Below are 15,959 nucleotides of genomic sequence, written 5' to 3'. Positions count from 1 at the left end.
GCAGCTCAATGATCTGATTTCTAGCTAGATGGACTGCCCTAGGGATGAAGGCACACACTGTCCCCACACCTGCATCCTCTTCACCATCATCAGCTGTTCAACCAATGGCTGCATCTCTCCTGTCAGATTCATGGTGCCCTCCAGGAGGACCACAGCATGCACTGTAGGGAACCCAGTCTTGTGCAGCTGTTCTGAGTGCATAGATAGCATGATGGGAATGCTGAAAGGAAGACAAACAGACTAAGTTTGAGCAAGAGAGTAAAAAGCAGAGATCAGAGAAAAGAGTTCAGACCTCTAGGAGACATTTGGGCTGATGAAACTCTGCTTTTTCCCCAAGAGGCTCACTGGACTAATATACCCATCCCCTTTTTTAAATTAAAAAAAAAACAACAAAAAACCAAACAACAAACCCCCTGAACATTTTCTTGATACCTTTTGTTTTGGCATCACATACATTTCCCAATGTATTCCTCTACCTACCCTCTCACCCTCAAAGAGCCATCCCTTATGATAAAGAAGTTAAAAGACTGGTACCTTCTAATGAGTGCTCCACACTCTTCTGCTTGACTCTGGAGATGGGAATTATTGAGGCTGGCAAACATCTCTCCAAACTTCAATAGTGACTGCTCAATGGCTGTCCAGGAGGCTATTGGAGAAAGACAGGACGCAATGGGAAACACTGGCCTCTTTTAAAAACAACAACTCACAATATTAGGTACTCTCAGAGAACAGGGCACGTACACAGGAACCTGAGAGGTAGCATGTACTTTCTGTCCTTTTCTAAACAGGGTAGGAACAACAGTGGCTGAAATTCCTAGACAGTTCTCCAAGTGCTCTGGCATCATGAGAGTTTATACTGCTGATACCACTACTTGCTCAGTATGCCAAAGAGATCAAAGAAAAGGGAACAGGACCTGTATGTACACAAATATTTATAGCAGCTCTTTTGGTGGTGGCAAAGTGCAAGGATACCCATCAATTAGAGAATGGCTAAACAAGTTGTGATATATAATGGGGATGGAATACTACTGTGATAGAAGAATTTACAAGCAGGATAATTTCAGAAAGACCTGGGAAGACTTATATGAACTGATGTAAAGTGAAGTGAGCAGAACCAGTGTAACACTGTACATAGTAATAGTAAGATTGTCATGAGGGATCAACGATGAAGGATTTAGGCATTCTAGTCAAGACAATGATCCAAGACAATTCCAAATGACTATTGATGAAAAATGCTATCCACCTCCAGAAAACTATAGAGTTCTGAGTGCAGACTGAAAGCATATTTTTTTTTACTTTGTTTCTTCCTTTTCATTTTTATTTTTTTTTCACAAAATAGCTAATAGAGAAATATGTTTTACATGACTTCACATGTATAATTGATATACTGCTGGCCTTCACAATGGGCTGGAGAGGGGCAGAAGGGAGAGAGAGAATTTGGAGCTGCAATTAGTTAAAAAAAATTAATGCTAGAGGCAGCTAGGTGGCCAAGTGTACTGGCCCCGAAATCAGGAGGACGTGAATTCATATCTGGCCTCAGACACTTACTAGCTATGTGACCTGGGCAAGTCACTTAACCCCAACTGCCTCTAAAAAGTTAAAAAAATTAATGTTAAAAATAAACTTATGGTACAACACAGTCAAGATCCAGAAAGATTTCAGTAAGTTAAACATTTAGGCTAAATCTATAAAATGAAAATAATAGAGATTTACAGTGGGGGGACACCAGACAAGAACTCCTGATGGGGAGCGTTCCTCTCCTAGTAAAGATCAGCACAAGCACTACAATCCCAGCCAAAGGAAGTTGTCTAGGGCCCTGTGAGAGAACATGACTTTCCCTAGATCACAGAGCCAGCATGTGTCCAAAGGAGACCTTAAACCTACATCTTCTTAACTTGGAGACCAGCCTTCTTGTCACTTTGTTGTCATAATTACATTAGTATTTTAAAGTTTCTAAAGCACTTACTTCACAACAATAGTTGTTGTTTAGTCATTTCAGTCACATCCAACTCTTCCTGACCCCATTTGGGATTTTTTGGGCAGATACTGGAATGATTTACCATATTCTTCTCCAGCTCACTTTATAGATGAGGAAACTCAGGCAAATGGGGTTAAATGACTTGTCTAGAGTCACATAGCTACTAAGTGTCTGAGGCCAGATTTGAAGTCAGGAAGATAAGTCTGACTCCAGGCCTGACACTCTTTCCACTGGGACACCTAGCTTACAAGACAATTTTACAAAGTATATATACCTGCTGGACCTGAGGACTAGGTATCTAGTCATTATCAAAAAAAGCAGAAAAAGAAGGTTGAGAACTGATGGCAGCTGGTGCAGGCAGGACATGCCACAAAGTATTTCTGCCTCTGGAGTCAACCCACATGTGACCTTGAATCTTCCATTCTAATCAAGCTGCTCTCCTCTCACTCTCCCTCACAGTCTTTGTGCCTTCATATTTGCTCTTCTCTCCAGAATACCATCCTTGTTCATCACCAACTACCCAAATCCTATCCATCCTTCAAGTCTCTGCTCAAATCTTTTCCCAAATTATTTCAGCCCAAACTCCTCTCTCTAAACTTCTATTGCATTTCACTTAATATTTAATTACATTTTTTTAAAAAGAGTACAACAGAAAAATCACTGGACTTGGGAATCAAGAGATGCATCTTTGAATCTCATGAGAGCTCTAACACTTCCCAGATACGTGATTTGGGCAAGTCACTGACGCTCTCTGAATCAAAACTGCCTCATCTGTAAAACGAGGACAATAATACTTACACCAATAATTTACACAGTTCTGTGAGAAAAAGCACTTTGCAAAAATAAATACACTACATGAATAGGAGTCAGTGTTAGGATCAATGAAATTATTGGTATTCATCATGAACTTCCTGAGACTCAAATACTGGACAGCACCATATAACTGAGAGATTTCCAAATGTCACAACAACAAAATACAAGCTGTGAGATTGAGTTAAGACCCTAACCTGTTTTTATCTAGAAGCCAACTTCTCACGTAGGACATAAAAGTTTTCATAATTAGTGTTATCTAGTAAACCAAACTCAAGCCTGCCCTTCTCTACAGTTAGTATCTAGTCATTTAAAATCTGAGTACTTATCACCTCCAGGAACTCAGTCTGCTACCATAGTCTCAGTTTTTCTTTTCTGCCTCTAGAGGTTCTGAGTGTTACATAAAATAAGCAAATAAGCACGACACATAAAAGCATGCCATTATGCACACTTAAAAGGACATTTGGGAGAAGTATACATGTCAAGGATTAAGTTATGTCCAAATGACAAACTAACAAAATGAAGCCCGGGGCTACAAACCAAGTTCTTACTCTTTGTTGTTTTGTATTATTTTTCTCATATACATAACTGTCTTGTCTCCCCAGTTAGAATAAGAGAGCTCCTTGATGACAGGGGTGTGTATATCTTATACCTATTTTGCATCCCCAGTAGCACTGAGCACATTACTAGGCATGTTGAAGTTACTCACTAAAAACCTCTTGATTGACTGTGACTCTTGATGACCTGTGAGATCCCTTCAAACACTTAAATCTGTAAGTGTATGGTGGGAAGAGTGGTACTATAGTCAAAATTCCCAACACCTGATCAGTGTTTAGAGGGAGAGAAAAGAAGAGGATATGGAATAGTTTCACAAAACACTGAGAAGGGTAATAGCATCCTGCTTCACCTCCTTTGACATCACTCACTAAATATGGAAATGGTGGTTGATAAGAATTAGGAGGCAAAGACAACATACAGACTTCCTCCAGTTTGGCAATATGTAGCAGGGCTCGATTCTTCGTGCTGCTGAGGATCTTCTGAAGCTGCTGAAGACACATGGTGAGTTGTTTCTCCCCTGTTGTGGCACCCATCTCAAGGCCCTCCCGAAGTCGCTCTGCTGAGGCAGTTGTGCATCGAAGCAGCCAATGAAGGGCACTGAGGAGGGCACGGCACAGACCTATGCACTCCTCTGCCTTGCCATGACAACTGTGGAAAAATGCCCACCTGGCTTTGAGTCTCCCTTCCAGTCCACTCACATAACCTCCCTCTACCCCGGTCACTACAACAATGGTTCTTAACCTTTTTGCGTCTGTTCTGGACAACATAGGCAGGCAGGTAAAGTCCTTGAACCCCTTGTCAGAATTAGGATGTAGAATAAAGGAAGCCAATTATCTCAAATACAGGTATTAAAATTTTTTTTAAAAAGTTCACGACCCCAAGTTAAGAACTCCTGTAGTAATTCTGACCAGCCCCAACATGACTTCTTCCCTTACTCTGCCTTGGAGACCTTCAGAATTCTTCCTCTGGAAACTAAAATCACAGGGGCCAAGAATAAGAGTACAGTAAGGTGAAACAAGGTATAAGTAGTCCACCCAACTACTCTCAGCCCATGCTAAGTGTATTTCCCAAATTAAAAGTCAACCCCTATGTTCCCTGTGGGGAAGAGAATCTATGATGCTACCTTAGCCGGTCACAAAACATGTCCATAATATCCAGTAGGGCTTGAATACAGAGGTCACGGGAAAAATCATCAAACTGTGGGAATAACAGAGAAAATGATGTTCAAGGCCAACCCATCTCCTTCTTCCAGTTCATGGGACTCTCTACCCACTCTCTCCTGGTGATACCTACTGGGTTCAATTATCACCTCTATGCAGATGACTCCCAAATTTACATAACCTGCCCTAATTTTTCCCTGAACTACAGTCCTTTATTGCCAACTGCCTCCTGGACATTTTGACCTGGATGGCTCACTGGCACTTGAAACTCAACATGCGCAAAATTCAACTCATCTATACACAGTAACAGCCACATTGTGAGATGACTGACTTTGATAGATTTAGCTCTTCTCAGCGATGCAAGGATCTAAGACAACTCCAAAAGACTCACGATGGAAAATGAAAGAACTCTGGATTCTGAATGCAGGTGGAAACATGCTAGTTGCTCTCCTTTTCTTTTGTTGTTTTGTTTCTTCTTTCTCATGATTCCTCCCCTTAGTTCTAATTCTTCTTTACCTCATGACTACTGTGAAAATATGTTTAATATGAATGTATAAGTAGAACCTATATCAGGTTGGGGAGGTGGGAGGCGGAGGGGGAGAAAATTTAAAACTCAAAGTCTTATGGAAGTAAAAGTTGAAAACTAAAAATAAATTAATTATAAAAAAAAACTGAATTCATCCTCTTCCCAATGTACTTCTCCTCCAAACATCCTGATTTCTATTGAAGGTACCACCATCTTCTCAATTACAATTACCCAGGTCTGAAAAACCTTGCAGTCACACTTCTAAATCTTCTTTTCCCCTTATCTCCTATTTTCAAATAATTGCCAAGTTTTATTGATTCTAATTCTACAGCTTCTCTCCCATCCTCATAAGGCCACCACACTGGTTCTGGCTCTTATCATCTCTCCCAAGGATAATTATTAATAGCCTCCTAACTGGTAACTGGTTCTCTTTCCTGCATTCTCTCTCTTCTGCATTTTCTCAAATATGTCCTGCTGTAAAAATAATCCCCCTGAGGCACAAGCCAGACTCTGTCAACCCCCTTGTTCAAAAGCCATCAGTAGTTCAGTATCAAATGAAATAAAAATTGTAAAGCACTTAGCACACTGCCTGGGACATAGCAGACACTATAAAAATGCTTATTGCCTTCTTCCCTCTTCCCCTAGTTCCCTACTGCTTAAAGAACAAAGTGTAATAGCCTTACCCTGGAATTTAAGGCCCTCTGTAATCTAGTTCCTAACTTATTTTGCATTATTGGCCCCTTTATATACATCCTCTATTCTAATCAACTCAACTATTAGTTGTTCTCCTACCTTATCAAGCTAACTCCTGCTTCTATGCATTTTTTCCCAAGTCATTGCCCACACCTGGATGGCACTCCTCATCTCCACTTTTCCAATTTCATAACTTTCTTCAAGACTCAGCTTGGATGCCACTCTCTCTGGGATATCTTCCCTGATGACCCCATGTTACTCCTCTTTCCCTGCTTAAACATTCCTAGGGCACTTTGATCTCTCCTTTGCCCACTTTACTGCTTACCTTGTATTATGCATAATTTTGTACACATCATTTCCTGCTGCCAACGCCAACAGAATGTAAGCTTCCTGAGCTCAGTAGCTCTTTTATGATTTCCTCAGTATTTATTACACAGGCAGTTAGTGTCTTTATTGAACTGGATGGTACAAAAAGAGTACCCAAGTACCACTTCTCAAATGCCCTCTACCTTATGTCGGGTTCATGAGTAGTTATACCCAGAGTCCTTCAGCACTAGAAACTTTCATTTAGTGGGCAGTTCCAGTTGACAGCATAATGTGCCCTGTACTTCTGGCAGGTAAAAACAACATCTCAAGGATTAGCTGATCAGAAAAAGCAAAAAGCTGTAAGGCACTCTATCACTGATATCTTATAACACCTCCCACACCTTACCTGATTATAATGGAAAAGAGGTTAAGAATATACCTTGCTGATGGCTGTGAGTACTGTGGAGTAAGACACCATCTGAGGGAGAAAAGCAGATAGGAAAAAAAAAATAGAGTAGACCTGACTTAGGGAAGAATAATTGCTAACTCAAATGGTGTGTTAAGTCAATGTTGCTAATCAGAAGAGGTAGGCTTAGGAACAAGACATATTCTGGAAATCTCATTCTTTCAAGAAATATTCCCCAATTCATGCTAAGAGTGGTAGAAGCATGCCATTCCCTCATTCCTTCTTTGACAAAAATGTAAATGGGTGTCATTGGTACAACTATTAAAGAAATAGCTGATGAGTCTTATAAGGTCCTTTGTTTACACTCTAACTCCTTTATAAATTACATTCAATGGTCAATTGACTGAGGATGGGCTGAAAAGTAAAATGTAACTTCAATCATAGAGAATGACCTTTATGGACAAGGACTAAAGAAAAACATTTTCCGTAGTAAATGATTTGTGCAATCATAAAATCACAACGGACTTTAAAAGTAGCTGGTTCAAGTCTCTCATTTTACCAATGAAGGAACTGAGGTAATGAGTTTGCTGAACTAGTATTTTAGCTATTATACACTTGATTTGCTTTAAGGACACATTCTTTGGAATACATGCATTCCAGGAAAGTCTGCTAACAAAGATAATTTCTATTAAATGAATGCATTTAAAAATTTAATAAATCTTTTAAAATTATACATCAAAAGGGAAGTGATTGATAAAACAGGACTGCTATTACGACTCTTAATATTTGCATCAATATTGTACCTTCTTAAAAATTTGTATCTTCTGACCATAAAAATGTAGTGGAAAAAATATAATTTAAAGAATTGTAATTTTTTTTAGTGTGGGTATCCCTTCCACCAATGAAGATTACAACCGTTCTACAATTTAACCAAGTCCTACTCTGAAGTCTTCTCACTTTAGAAGACCTATCAGAGTTAGTCCTCCACTAGCATAACCCTCAAGAATCCAGGGTAGCCTAGGTAAGATATCACAACAGGCCTGTAGTAGAAGACCAAAAAATTAAAATACAATAAGCAAGCACAATTTATGGTCAAGAATTTAGTGACTGGCAAATTAGTAAACAATTTCTGTAAAATGAATGTCCTGCTCCTTGTGATTTATTTAGGTCTATGTCTATCTCAAAAGGAATGTACTGGTCTTTGTTGGATATTCACCTAACAAACTAAAGAATAATACGTACTATAAAAAGAATCTGATACTCTTGCCAGTAATGGAGGCAAGGACTCAATGATAAAAGAAGATCCCTAAATTTTACTAAGTTCTATGGCTACCATTTCCCTCAAGTGAATCCCTTAGTTACTGATCAGCTAGTTGGTGCAGTGGATAGAGTACCAGGCCTGCAGTCAGGAAGACCTGAGTTCAAATCCAGCCTCAGACACCTATTAGCTGTGTGACTCTGGGCAAGTCATTTAACTCCATTTGCCTCAGTTTCCTCATCTGTAAAATGAGCCAGTGCAGGAAATGGCAAACCACTCCTGTATCTTTGCCAAGGAAACCCAAAATGGGGTCACAGAGAGTTGGAAAAGACTGACCAACAACAACGTCCTTAAGTTCCAAATTCTTTCAAAGGAGTTTGATTAAGTGGTTAACCTATAATATACCTGTAATCAGATCAACAAAGTACAAAACCATAGGGAGGACACAAAATACCTTTTTACATAGTGTCTTGTTAAGTTATATCCCACTGCAACTAGTTCAGTCTTTAATAACTACTCCCATAATGGCAACTGTCTAAATCTTACCTCCCAGCAGGCAAAGGCTCTGTGCAACTCACACGATACTGCCCTGACTGGGAAGTCACCACTTTTTTAAAAAGAAATTTTATCTTATTTGAAAATATCATGTATTATTTCTTTATTATTACTATGAAGTATTATATTATTCTGAACTTAAATACCAGTAAACGTGAATGTTTTCATGGGCAAAGAACAGGAAAAGAGGATTGTATATGGAACCATAAATCTCTGTAACCTCAGCTCGTTTTTCTAAAGAACACAACTTCAGCATGATAGTTACAAAGCTGTCCCACTTGCCTGTGTTTCCCGCTGAACATCTTTTTAGAACAGGCCCTTATTGGGTGATTCGGCTACTGCTGTAGTTCCCTACTTCATAAATGCTTTCCTTTCTAGATCCATCACCAGCAGCTCCAAGGGGACTTCACGTTGGCTAGGCACGGAACAAGACACCTCTGGTTCTAGAGAGTAAGAGGGAGCATACCTGGGAGCTGATGGCATACTTCAGGTACGACAGAATGAGAGGGTTGGGGGACGGTCCGATCATGGCCTGCTCCAGCAGGGCTTCTACAGGAGGAACACAAAGGCAATCAGGTCTGATTCGGGGCACCCCTCTCCTTTCCCCCCTCCAGGCAGCCGTCCTCTCCCTCCCCCCAGACCTGCCAGATTGAGGATGTCCCACGTGGCTCCCTTGGGGAAGAATTTCTTCATGTTGATAGCCCACTGATAGTCGCTCCATCGCTCCTTCCACGCCTGCAGAATGGCCTGCTTGAGATTCACCACCTTCATGGCTCCCCTCTGAGGCGGTGGAGACAAGGAGAGCGCCGGGTCAGGGCCCGGGAGACGATGCTCGCTTAGTTTCGGGGGTGGGAGTCCCCGGGCTCTCCCCGCTTTTCAGAATGGGGCAGCTCTGAGACTAGGGCTGACCAGGCTGCGAGGGGTTAAGCCGCCTCTGGCTGTCACCAGCAACCCCTTGCGGCGGGGGTCCCCTGACCTTCTCCCCACACGCCCTCGCCACCCCGACCTCCCCCTTTCTCTCCAGCCCCTCGTCCCGGTTGTGGAGTTTTTAGTTGAAGAACTGCAGCCAAAACACTCAACGCACGCCGGAAGCAACTTCTCTAGCCAGGAAGCACGGCCATTTTGGCTTCTGCTAAAGGGCTCATATCCAATTGGTCGGGCGCAGCAGCCACCGAGAGCCAATGGAAATATCCGAAGAAATGAGCTTGGACGACCCTCGCTTGATTTCTGGGAGTTGTAGTTTTAGCCGCTGGTGACGCGCTGGGTAACTGAGTTAGGTCGTTAGGGAAAGCTCGACTTGGTCCGCCCCTCCATTCTCTTTTCCTAGGACGCTGACGTCGCAGGTCAAGACTAAGAAGTTCAGAATTTTTCTGCGATCATAGCGTGGACCCCTTTGGCTAGTAGATCCTATGAACTTTAATATTTTTAAATGCATAAAATAAAATACATAAGGCTACAAAGAAGATCAATTCTACCGAAATTCAGTTATTAAAATAATAATAATAATAAAAAAACAATCCAAATTCTGGACCCGAAGTTAAGTATCCTTGAATCATACCAGTTGCTTTGTGATGTCATATGGTAGTTATTTCACTGTGCCCGCTGGCAGTTGGGTGAAGGTCGTGGAGGGGTGCACTGAATTCTACACCTCCTGCCATGTTCTTGAATTCTCTTCCGTAGGTGAGAAGCCTGGAGGGGCGGGGGTGAGGAAAGGAGAGGACCATTCATCCTGGCTTTGCACAGGAAATTGTGGCACAAGATAACAGGTGTTAGGGCAGAGAAGAGTGCCCTTACTTCATCCTCAGCCACCAACATTCCTCTTTGAATGGGCAAAGGGGAAACTGAGGTACGAAATGAAGATGTCTCATTTATTCCAAGGTGAAGAGTATAACTGGCAGAATGCCAAATACCACACATCCAGCCTTTCTGATTTAGCAAAGGGGAAACTGAGGCACGAAACAAAGCTGTCCCACCTATTCCTAGACGAGAGTCTAGCTGCCCAACTCATCTGTCTCAAGCACGCTGCCTTTTCAGATATCGGTCTTCCCCCATTGGGAGCAAGGAAACAGAAAGCAGAGGGAAGGAAGGAGTAGAGTGCAGAAATGACCACCCCTTCCCCCGGCCTCTGAAATTGAGGCTTCACAGCATTTGGCAGCTAGGTGGCGCGGTGTACAGCGCTCTGGACCTGGAGCTGAGTACTTAATCTAGTCTTAATGCAGGACAGGTCGCTTTGTCTGTCTACATCTGCAAAATGGGGATAATAATAGCACCTATCTCACTGGGTTATCTTGAAGATCAAATGAGATATCTGTAAAACACTTTGCAAATCTTAAAGCACCATATTCATGCTAGCTGCCTCTCCAAAACTCCCCTTCTCCTTTCCTTGTTTCCTACCATTTACGACTGGTGTTCCTACCTTACTGATATCGTAGGGAATAGTATTTATACAAAACATCTGACAAGGCAAGAAGAAAGATGAGCTTAGGCCATTTGCCTTGAACCCCCTGCCCCACACCTTACTGTGACCATTTTCCAATCCCAAGAAGTGCTCCAGCTCTCTCTCTCTCTCTCTCTCTCTCTCTCTCTCTCCCCCTCTCTCTCTCTCTCTGTCCCTCTCTCTCTCTCTCTTTCTCCCCACTGTTTCTCCCCACTCTTCTCTCTCTCTTCTTCTCCCTCCTCTCTTTACCTGCCTTTCCTTCCTCTCCCCTTCTTTTATCTCCTCTCATTATCTGTAAAGCTTTGATCTTATTCCTTCAATTCCCTCACTGAGCTGTCCCTGGTCTCAATTGCCCCTCTCTACCTAATCCCACCAATGGCTAGAGAACATTTGAGGATTGTAGAGGCAGTTACTCAGAGAGTGGAGCCCATGGTAGGAGGGAAGAATATCTAGGGGATGAGGATGTCAGCATTCAGAGTGTAGACCCTCCCCCTCTGGCAAAGAGTACTGAATAACTGTCTCTGAGGCCTCCCCTTCCCCCATTTCCAGTTCCAGACTAGAAGACATCCTCTATAGTTCCCTCCTTCCTCCTCCCACTTCCCCTCCTCCCACACCAACTCTCTCAAAGATCAGGGAAACAAAGATTTTCCTCAGGGTTAGACTACAGTTCCAGTCTATCTCTATTCCAGTTTTTGTTTCAATATCTTCTTCCTTGAACAAGCTCCTTGGAAACTGCTGACTCTCTTTAGCCAGCTGCCTTCTTCTCTTGAACTTGAGACAGCCTTCCCCTGCCAGGACAACTCCCAACTCCCCACCTGGCTATGCCCACTGTAAGGATAGGAGCACCACTTCATTACTTGAGATATTTATGATACGACGAGAGGACTGGGTCTTCACGGCTGTCACCATGAAAGCCACAGTCAAACTACATTCAGGCTGCCAACAGCCTCTTCCACTATTAATTCAACCTCACTGTTACCCCACTGTTCCCCCATCCTTTTTAAAAGGAACCTAACCTACTGTTTCTTAGACCCATTCCTCTCTCCTCCTTCACTTCCAGAGTTAGACAGAACCAAGGGAGGAAAGGGCTTGAGTGTTGAAGAAAGAGCTAGTTTCTACCCATACTGGGGAAAAGTCCATGGAGAAAGAATGTTGTGGCAACGTCTGGTGCAGCTGCAGAGAATCTGGAAGGGAGTCTAGGAAAGGTCAGTGAGGAGTCAGGGTATTGGTTGATGAAGTTTTATTACCCAAGCTAGGAAAGGGTGTCAGGAAGGTGTTTATTATATGGCACAGGAGTGTCAAAGGACTTCCTGGTGTAGGACACCTGAGACATATCTACCTATTTTCCTTCAAAGGGAGACCAAGACTCTGGGCTGGATGCCTCTATTGTAGCACTGCTTCCTGAAAATCTGCGCAGGTGCCAACTGAGGGGAGTCAACTGGCAACAGATGGGGCAAAGAGAAGTCCAGCAAAGTGCCCCCACACACACACACAAATAGCTAACACTAGGCCAAGCTTACCTCAGAAGTGACTGCCTTCTATTCCCATCCCTAACTCCTAGCCTATATCTTCCTTTCTGTAGATGCAGAGAGGAAGATGTCCACAGCTTTGTGCTCCTTTACAAGGATCAATTTCTAAGAGAAGAAGCCAAGAATCCCCTTCATTCACCCCTGAGAGGGGACTTTCACTTTCTTTGTTTCTCTGTCCTATCTCTATAATTCCCTGAAAGAAATGGGTAACTATGACTCCCAGGAGTAAAAAGGAAGTGAAGGATAGAGACTGTCCAGGGTGCTGAAAGGAAAAATTGAACCCAGACCTTAGAGCAGCTTCACCTTGTCTCAGTCACCAGAACTCCTAAGAAAATCTCCTGTCCTCAGTCACCCAACATGTTCCCTTCATCAGGAAGAAGAAAATTGGCCACCTGACCTTGGCACCTAGATACAGAAAGGAGCCACATGCAGCCAGGCCTTAATAATTGTTCCCTCTGCCACATTATCCCTTCTTCCATCTGCTTGCCTCATATTCTGATAGCAAAGGACCAACCCTCTCCCAGACAAAGTGTGCCATCATCACTCTTCTTCTAGACTTAGGGTATGACCTTTAATCTTGAGGTTAAGGGGGTGGGAATGATTAATACTTCATAAGTGTGCAGGGGGATTGTAATAAGTTTGGTGTAAATAGAACTTGGCAAACATTTATGGGAAGAGGAGAGAGTTCTTACAGAAGGTAGGAATCAGAGAGAGAATTTTAGGGATCCATGTTTATCCCACTTGGAGACAGCCCAAAAAATCTGGTTTGGTGAAGGGCAGAGGTCAACCATCCTCAACCTCCCTCTTGTGTTATACTTAAAATCATCCTCTTGCCTGTCGTGTGCTGAGCTTTCTTATTTAGTCTTTTCCCATAGTCCTTCCCCAAATACCCTTTCCTGTCTTTTGAGTGCCTAAGTGGGGTAAAGAAAAGTCAGAGACCAGGGGAACAGAGAAAGCAGGAGTAATTATTGTGGGTGACTTAAGTGGCTTTCTTAGTAATTATCAGGGCAATTGCTTGATAATTTCCCAATTGTCTGCCTTTCCCAGTCCCTTGTTCCTCCAAGTCTACCAAATCTATTCTCCCCACCCCCCAACATTCCATCCCCACCCACCGCACACTCTTGTCTAACATTTGTCTTCCTTTCTTTCCTTTGCATCCCAATAACCATTGAAAAATGAAGATTCCTGGTTAAAATACCTATATTCCTGATTTCATCAACCATCTGTGCCTCAGTTTCCCCTGCTCTCCCTTTCCTCTTCCCCAACTCTCAGAGTTCTGCCAAGCAGTGAGGCAGTGCCAGGAGAGCTTAGAGAATTTCCTTCACATTTCATCTGCTGGTACCAACTCTCCTTAGGCTAGGGGAGTCCTGGGGATGGGGGAAGACAGAAAACTTATTTCCAGAATTGGCTGGTTGGTGCCCAGTATCCCCCACCTGTCACTAGGATGTGGAATGATTCTGGGAGCATGGAGTTGTGTGGGGTGTTGGCTCTTAGGCAGAGGTCTTCTTAGGGAGATAACTGTCTAGAGCCCCTACTGATAGGGGAATGGGAGAGGGAGAAATTGTGGGGGTATTCCATAGTAGTAGACCCCAGCTGGGAAAGAAAAGGTGTTTGGATACAGCTTCTATCAACAATAGCCAGAGAACAAGCTATTCCTGCTGGCTGCTTCCCTAACTTACAAGGACTAAAGAAAAGGTGGCCCTTAGACTACCATCCCTCAGGTTCCTTTTCCTGCCTCTCCTATCTTTAACATACTATGGTCTCCTCTTCCCCTCTCCTTTCTCTTCCTTTCCACCACTTCAGAGTAGGAAGGAAGATGGAGGGATAAGAAAATCCATGTTCACTAACTATTAAGCAAAAGCTGAGAGTAGAAGACAAAATTCTTGCTGGGTAGAACTGGTGCCAACTTAGGTCTCTATCCTCATGCAGCCTGGTACCACTGTCCTTGAGGGAGGAGGGAGTGAATTGGGTCTGGGAAAAACTGGAGGCTCCCAGGGGGAGGATGGTTAAGGGATAGAAGAGGATTGCCTGGGCTGGGTGTCCCAGTGTTGGGTTGACTCTAAGCAGCTGGCATGGTACCATATCTCAGGGAAGCATACCAGTCATTTCCTGCCCTTGCCCCTGTCCCCTAGCCTAGATGAAGTGCCAAGGGATAGGGCCTGAGCTAAGGTTGGGGGAAGGGAAGAAGAGGGTCCCATTGTCCAATATCTCCAGGTCTTTCATTTTTAGGGAGATTGAAAAGGTGGTGAGGGCACATGGAATGAGCAGCCTCTCCTTTCCCTTCATCTCCCTTCTCCCCTCATTCTTACTCAGATCCAGGTCCCTGCCCATGCTTAGCCCCTCCCCCACACCTCTGCCCCCACTAAAGAAGGTCAGGTGTGTCAAGGGAAGGAAGTGTTGAGGGATTCTTAGTTTGAGGTGGTCTACTTGACTGTACCCCTGCCTTCAGCATTACTGGCTGTCCTGCCTCCAGGGAGTGTGGTCACTGGCAGTTGCCTACCTAGGTAATGACTCCTGTGCTGCCTTTTCCATGCACGGGAATCCTATAGTTATGTTCTACCACCCTCACAACCTTACACACTCTTCTGTAACTTGACATTGTACCTTGTATACAATACCTTGACATTACATGGTGAAATCCCTCCCATCATCACTATGAGAGGCAGTGGGTTGAAAAAGAAAGCTATAGAAAGATTTATCATCAGAAGACCTCAGTTTAAGATCCTGACTCTCTGTGTGATCTTGGACAAGTCACTTGAACTCTCTGGCGCTCAGTTTCCTCATCAGTAAAATGAAGGTGTGAGTCCAGAATAACGTCTACAAAGGGTTGGACTCGATGATCTCAGAGATTGTCCTCTTCATCCTCCTGATCCCATGAGAGATCTGGAGGGCAAACCTTCATGGAAGACAAGCCCGGGAGAAAGTCCCCCCTGATCCCATCCAATCTGATCCATCCAGACTGCTGTCCATCAGACAAATTTTCCAAGTGTAAATTAGGTGATCGACCAAACTGCACTCCCACCTCCCCATGAGAAAGGAGCAGGGGAAGAGGGGCCCCACCCTGGGGAGCCGTGGGAAGGCAATGGCCTCTGCTGGTAAAACTGGGCTAATGACAGCAGGGGAACCGGCAGGGCCAGAGTGGGGGGCTGGGGTAATTAGAGCTCTGCCCGACCTGGAAGATCCCAAGATGAAAAGGGCTTTGGCGTCACTGGTTTGGTTTTATGTCCATGAATGCAGCTGTATGTGTATGCATGGGAAGGTGTGTAGGATGGGGGTAAAAGGAGATGGCGCATTGGAGAGGTCTCTTTTTGGATGAATCCTACAATCTGCATATACACAAAAGGGTTCTGGGTTCCAGGTTCTGAATTCCAGTTCGGTTCTCCACCCCGTTAAAAAAAATCAAATTCTTTCAGCATCACGGTGAAACATAAGAGCAGGACGGGAGAGATATACGTATGCATCTCGGAGATACATAGTCCTTTCCCGGTCTCTTCCTTTAGAATGTGAACTCCTCGAGGGCAGGGACTGTGTTCTTACTTTTCTTTGTATCCCCAGTGCCTGGCTCATAATCCTAGAATAAATGCTTGTGGAGTGACTGACGGGATCCTCTCGCTTGGGAAGCAGAGGGTCTTAAGAAAAATGGCTGGTGACCAGAAGTGGCCAGCAGGAGGAGGGAGCCTAGTGAAAGGAGGAGGGCTCAGAGTAGGATAGAGAGAAGCGTCGAGTGGAACGGAGTGTCAGAG

General features: G+C 43.7%; 1 protein-coding gene across 4 annotated transcripts in view; it reads right to left on the bottom strand.

Annotated features, from left to right (window-relative positions):
- MED24 (mediator complex subunit 24) overlaps positions 1–9,404 on the bottom strand; it is a 34,036-nt gene extending 24,632 nt beyond the window's left edge. Inside the window, exons 1-8 of one of the 4 annotated variants that reach the window (XM_036754712.1) lie at positions 9,335–9,393; positions 8,892–9,030; positions 8,717–8,799; positions 6,471–6,509; positions 4,470–4,543; positions 3,765–3,994; positions 535–646; positions 70–220 (exon numbers count right to left, since the gene is read on the bottom strand). In XM_036754712.1, the coding sequence (XP_036610607.1) occupies positions 70–220; positions 535–646; positions 3,765–3,994; positions 4,470–4,543; positions 6,471–6,509; positions 8,717–8,799; positions 8,892–9,021 (819 nt within the window). In that variant the 5' untranslated portion in view covers positions 9,022–9,030; positions 9,335–9,393. Of the gene's footprint in view, positions 1–69; positions 221–534; positions 647–3,764; positions 3,995–4,469; positions 4,544–6,470; positions 6,510–8,716; positions 8,800–8,891 lie in introns of all 4 variants that reach the window. The other 3 variants (XM_036754714.1, XM_036754710.1, XM_036754713.1) reach the window with 3 other exon arrangements.
- Between the last annotated feature and the right edge of the window lie 6,555 nt (positions 9,405–15,959).

This window comes from Trichosurus vulpecula, chromosome 4, assembly GCF_011100635.1.
Source record: "Trichosurus vulpecula isolate mTriVul1 chromosome 4, mTriVul1.pri, whole genome shotgun sequence".
Taxonomy (NCBI): domain Eukaryota; kingdom Metazoa; phylum Chordata; class Mammalia; order Diprotodontia; family Phalangeridae; genus Trichosurus; species Trichosurus vulpecula.
This window is presented reverse-complemented; position numbering and strand designations above follow the sequence as displayed.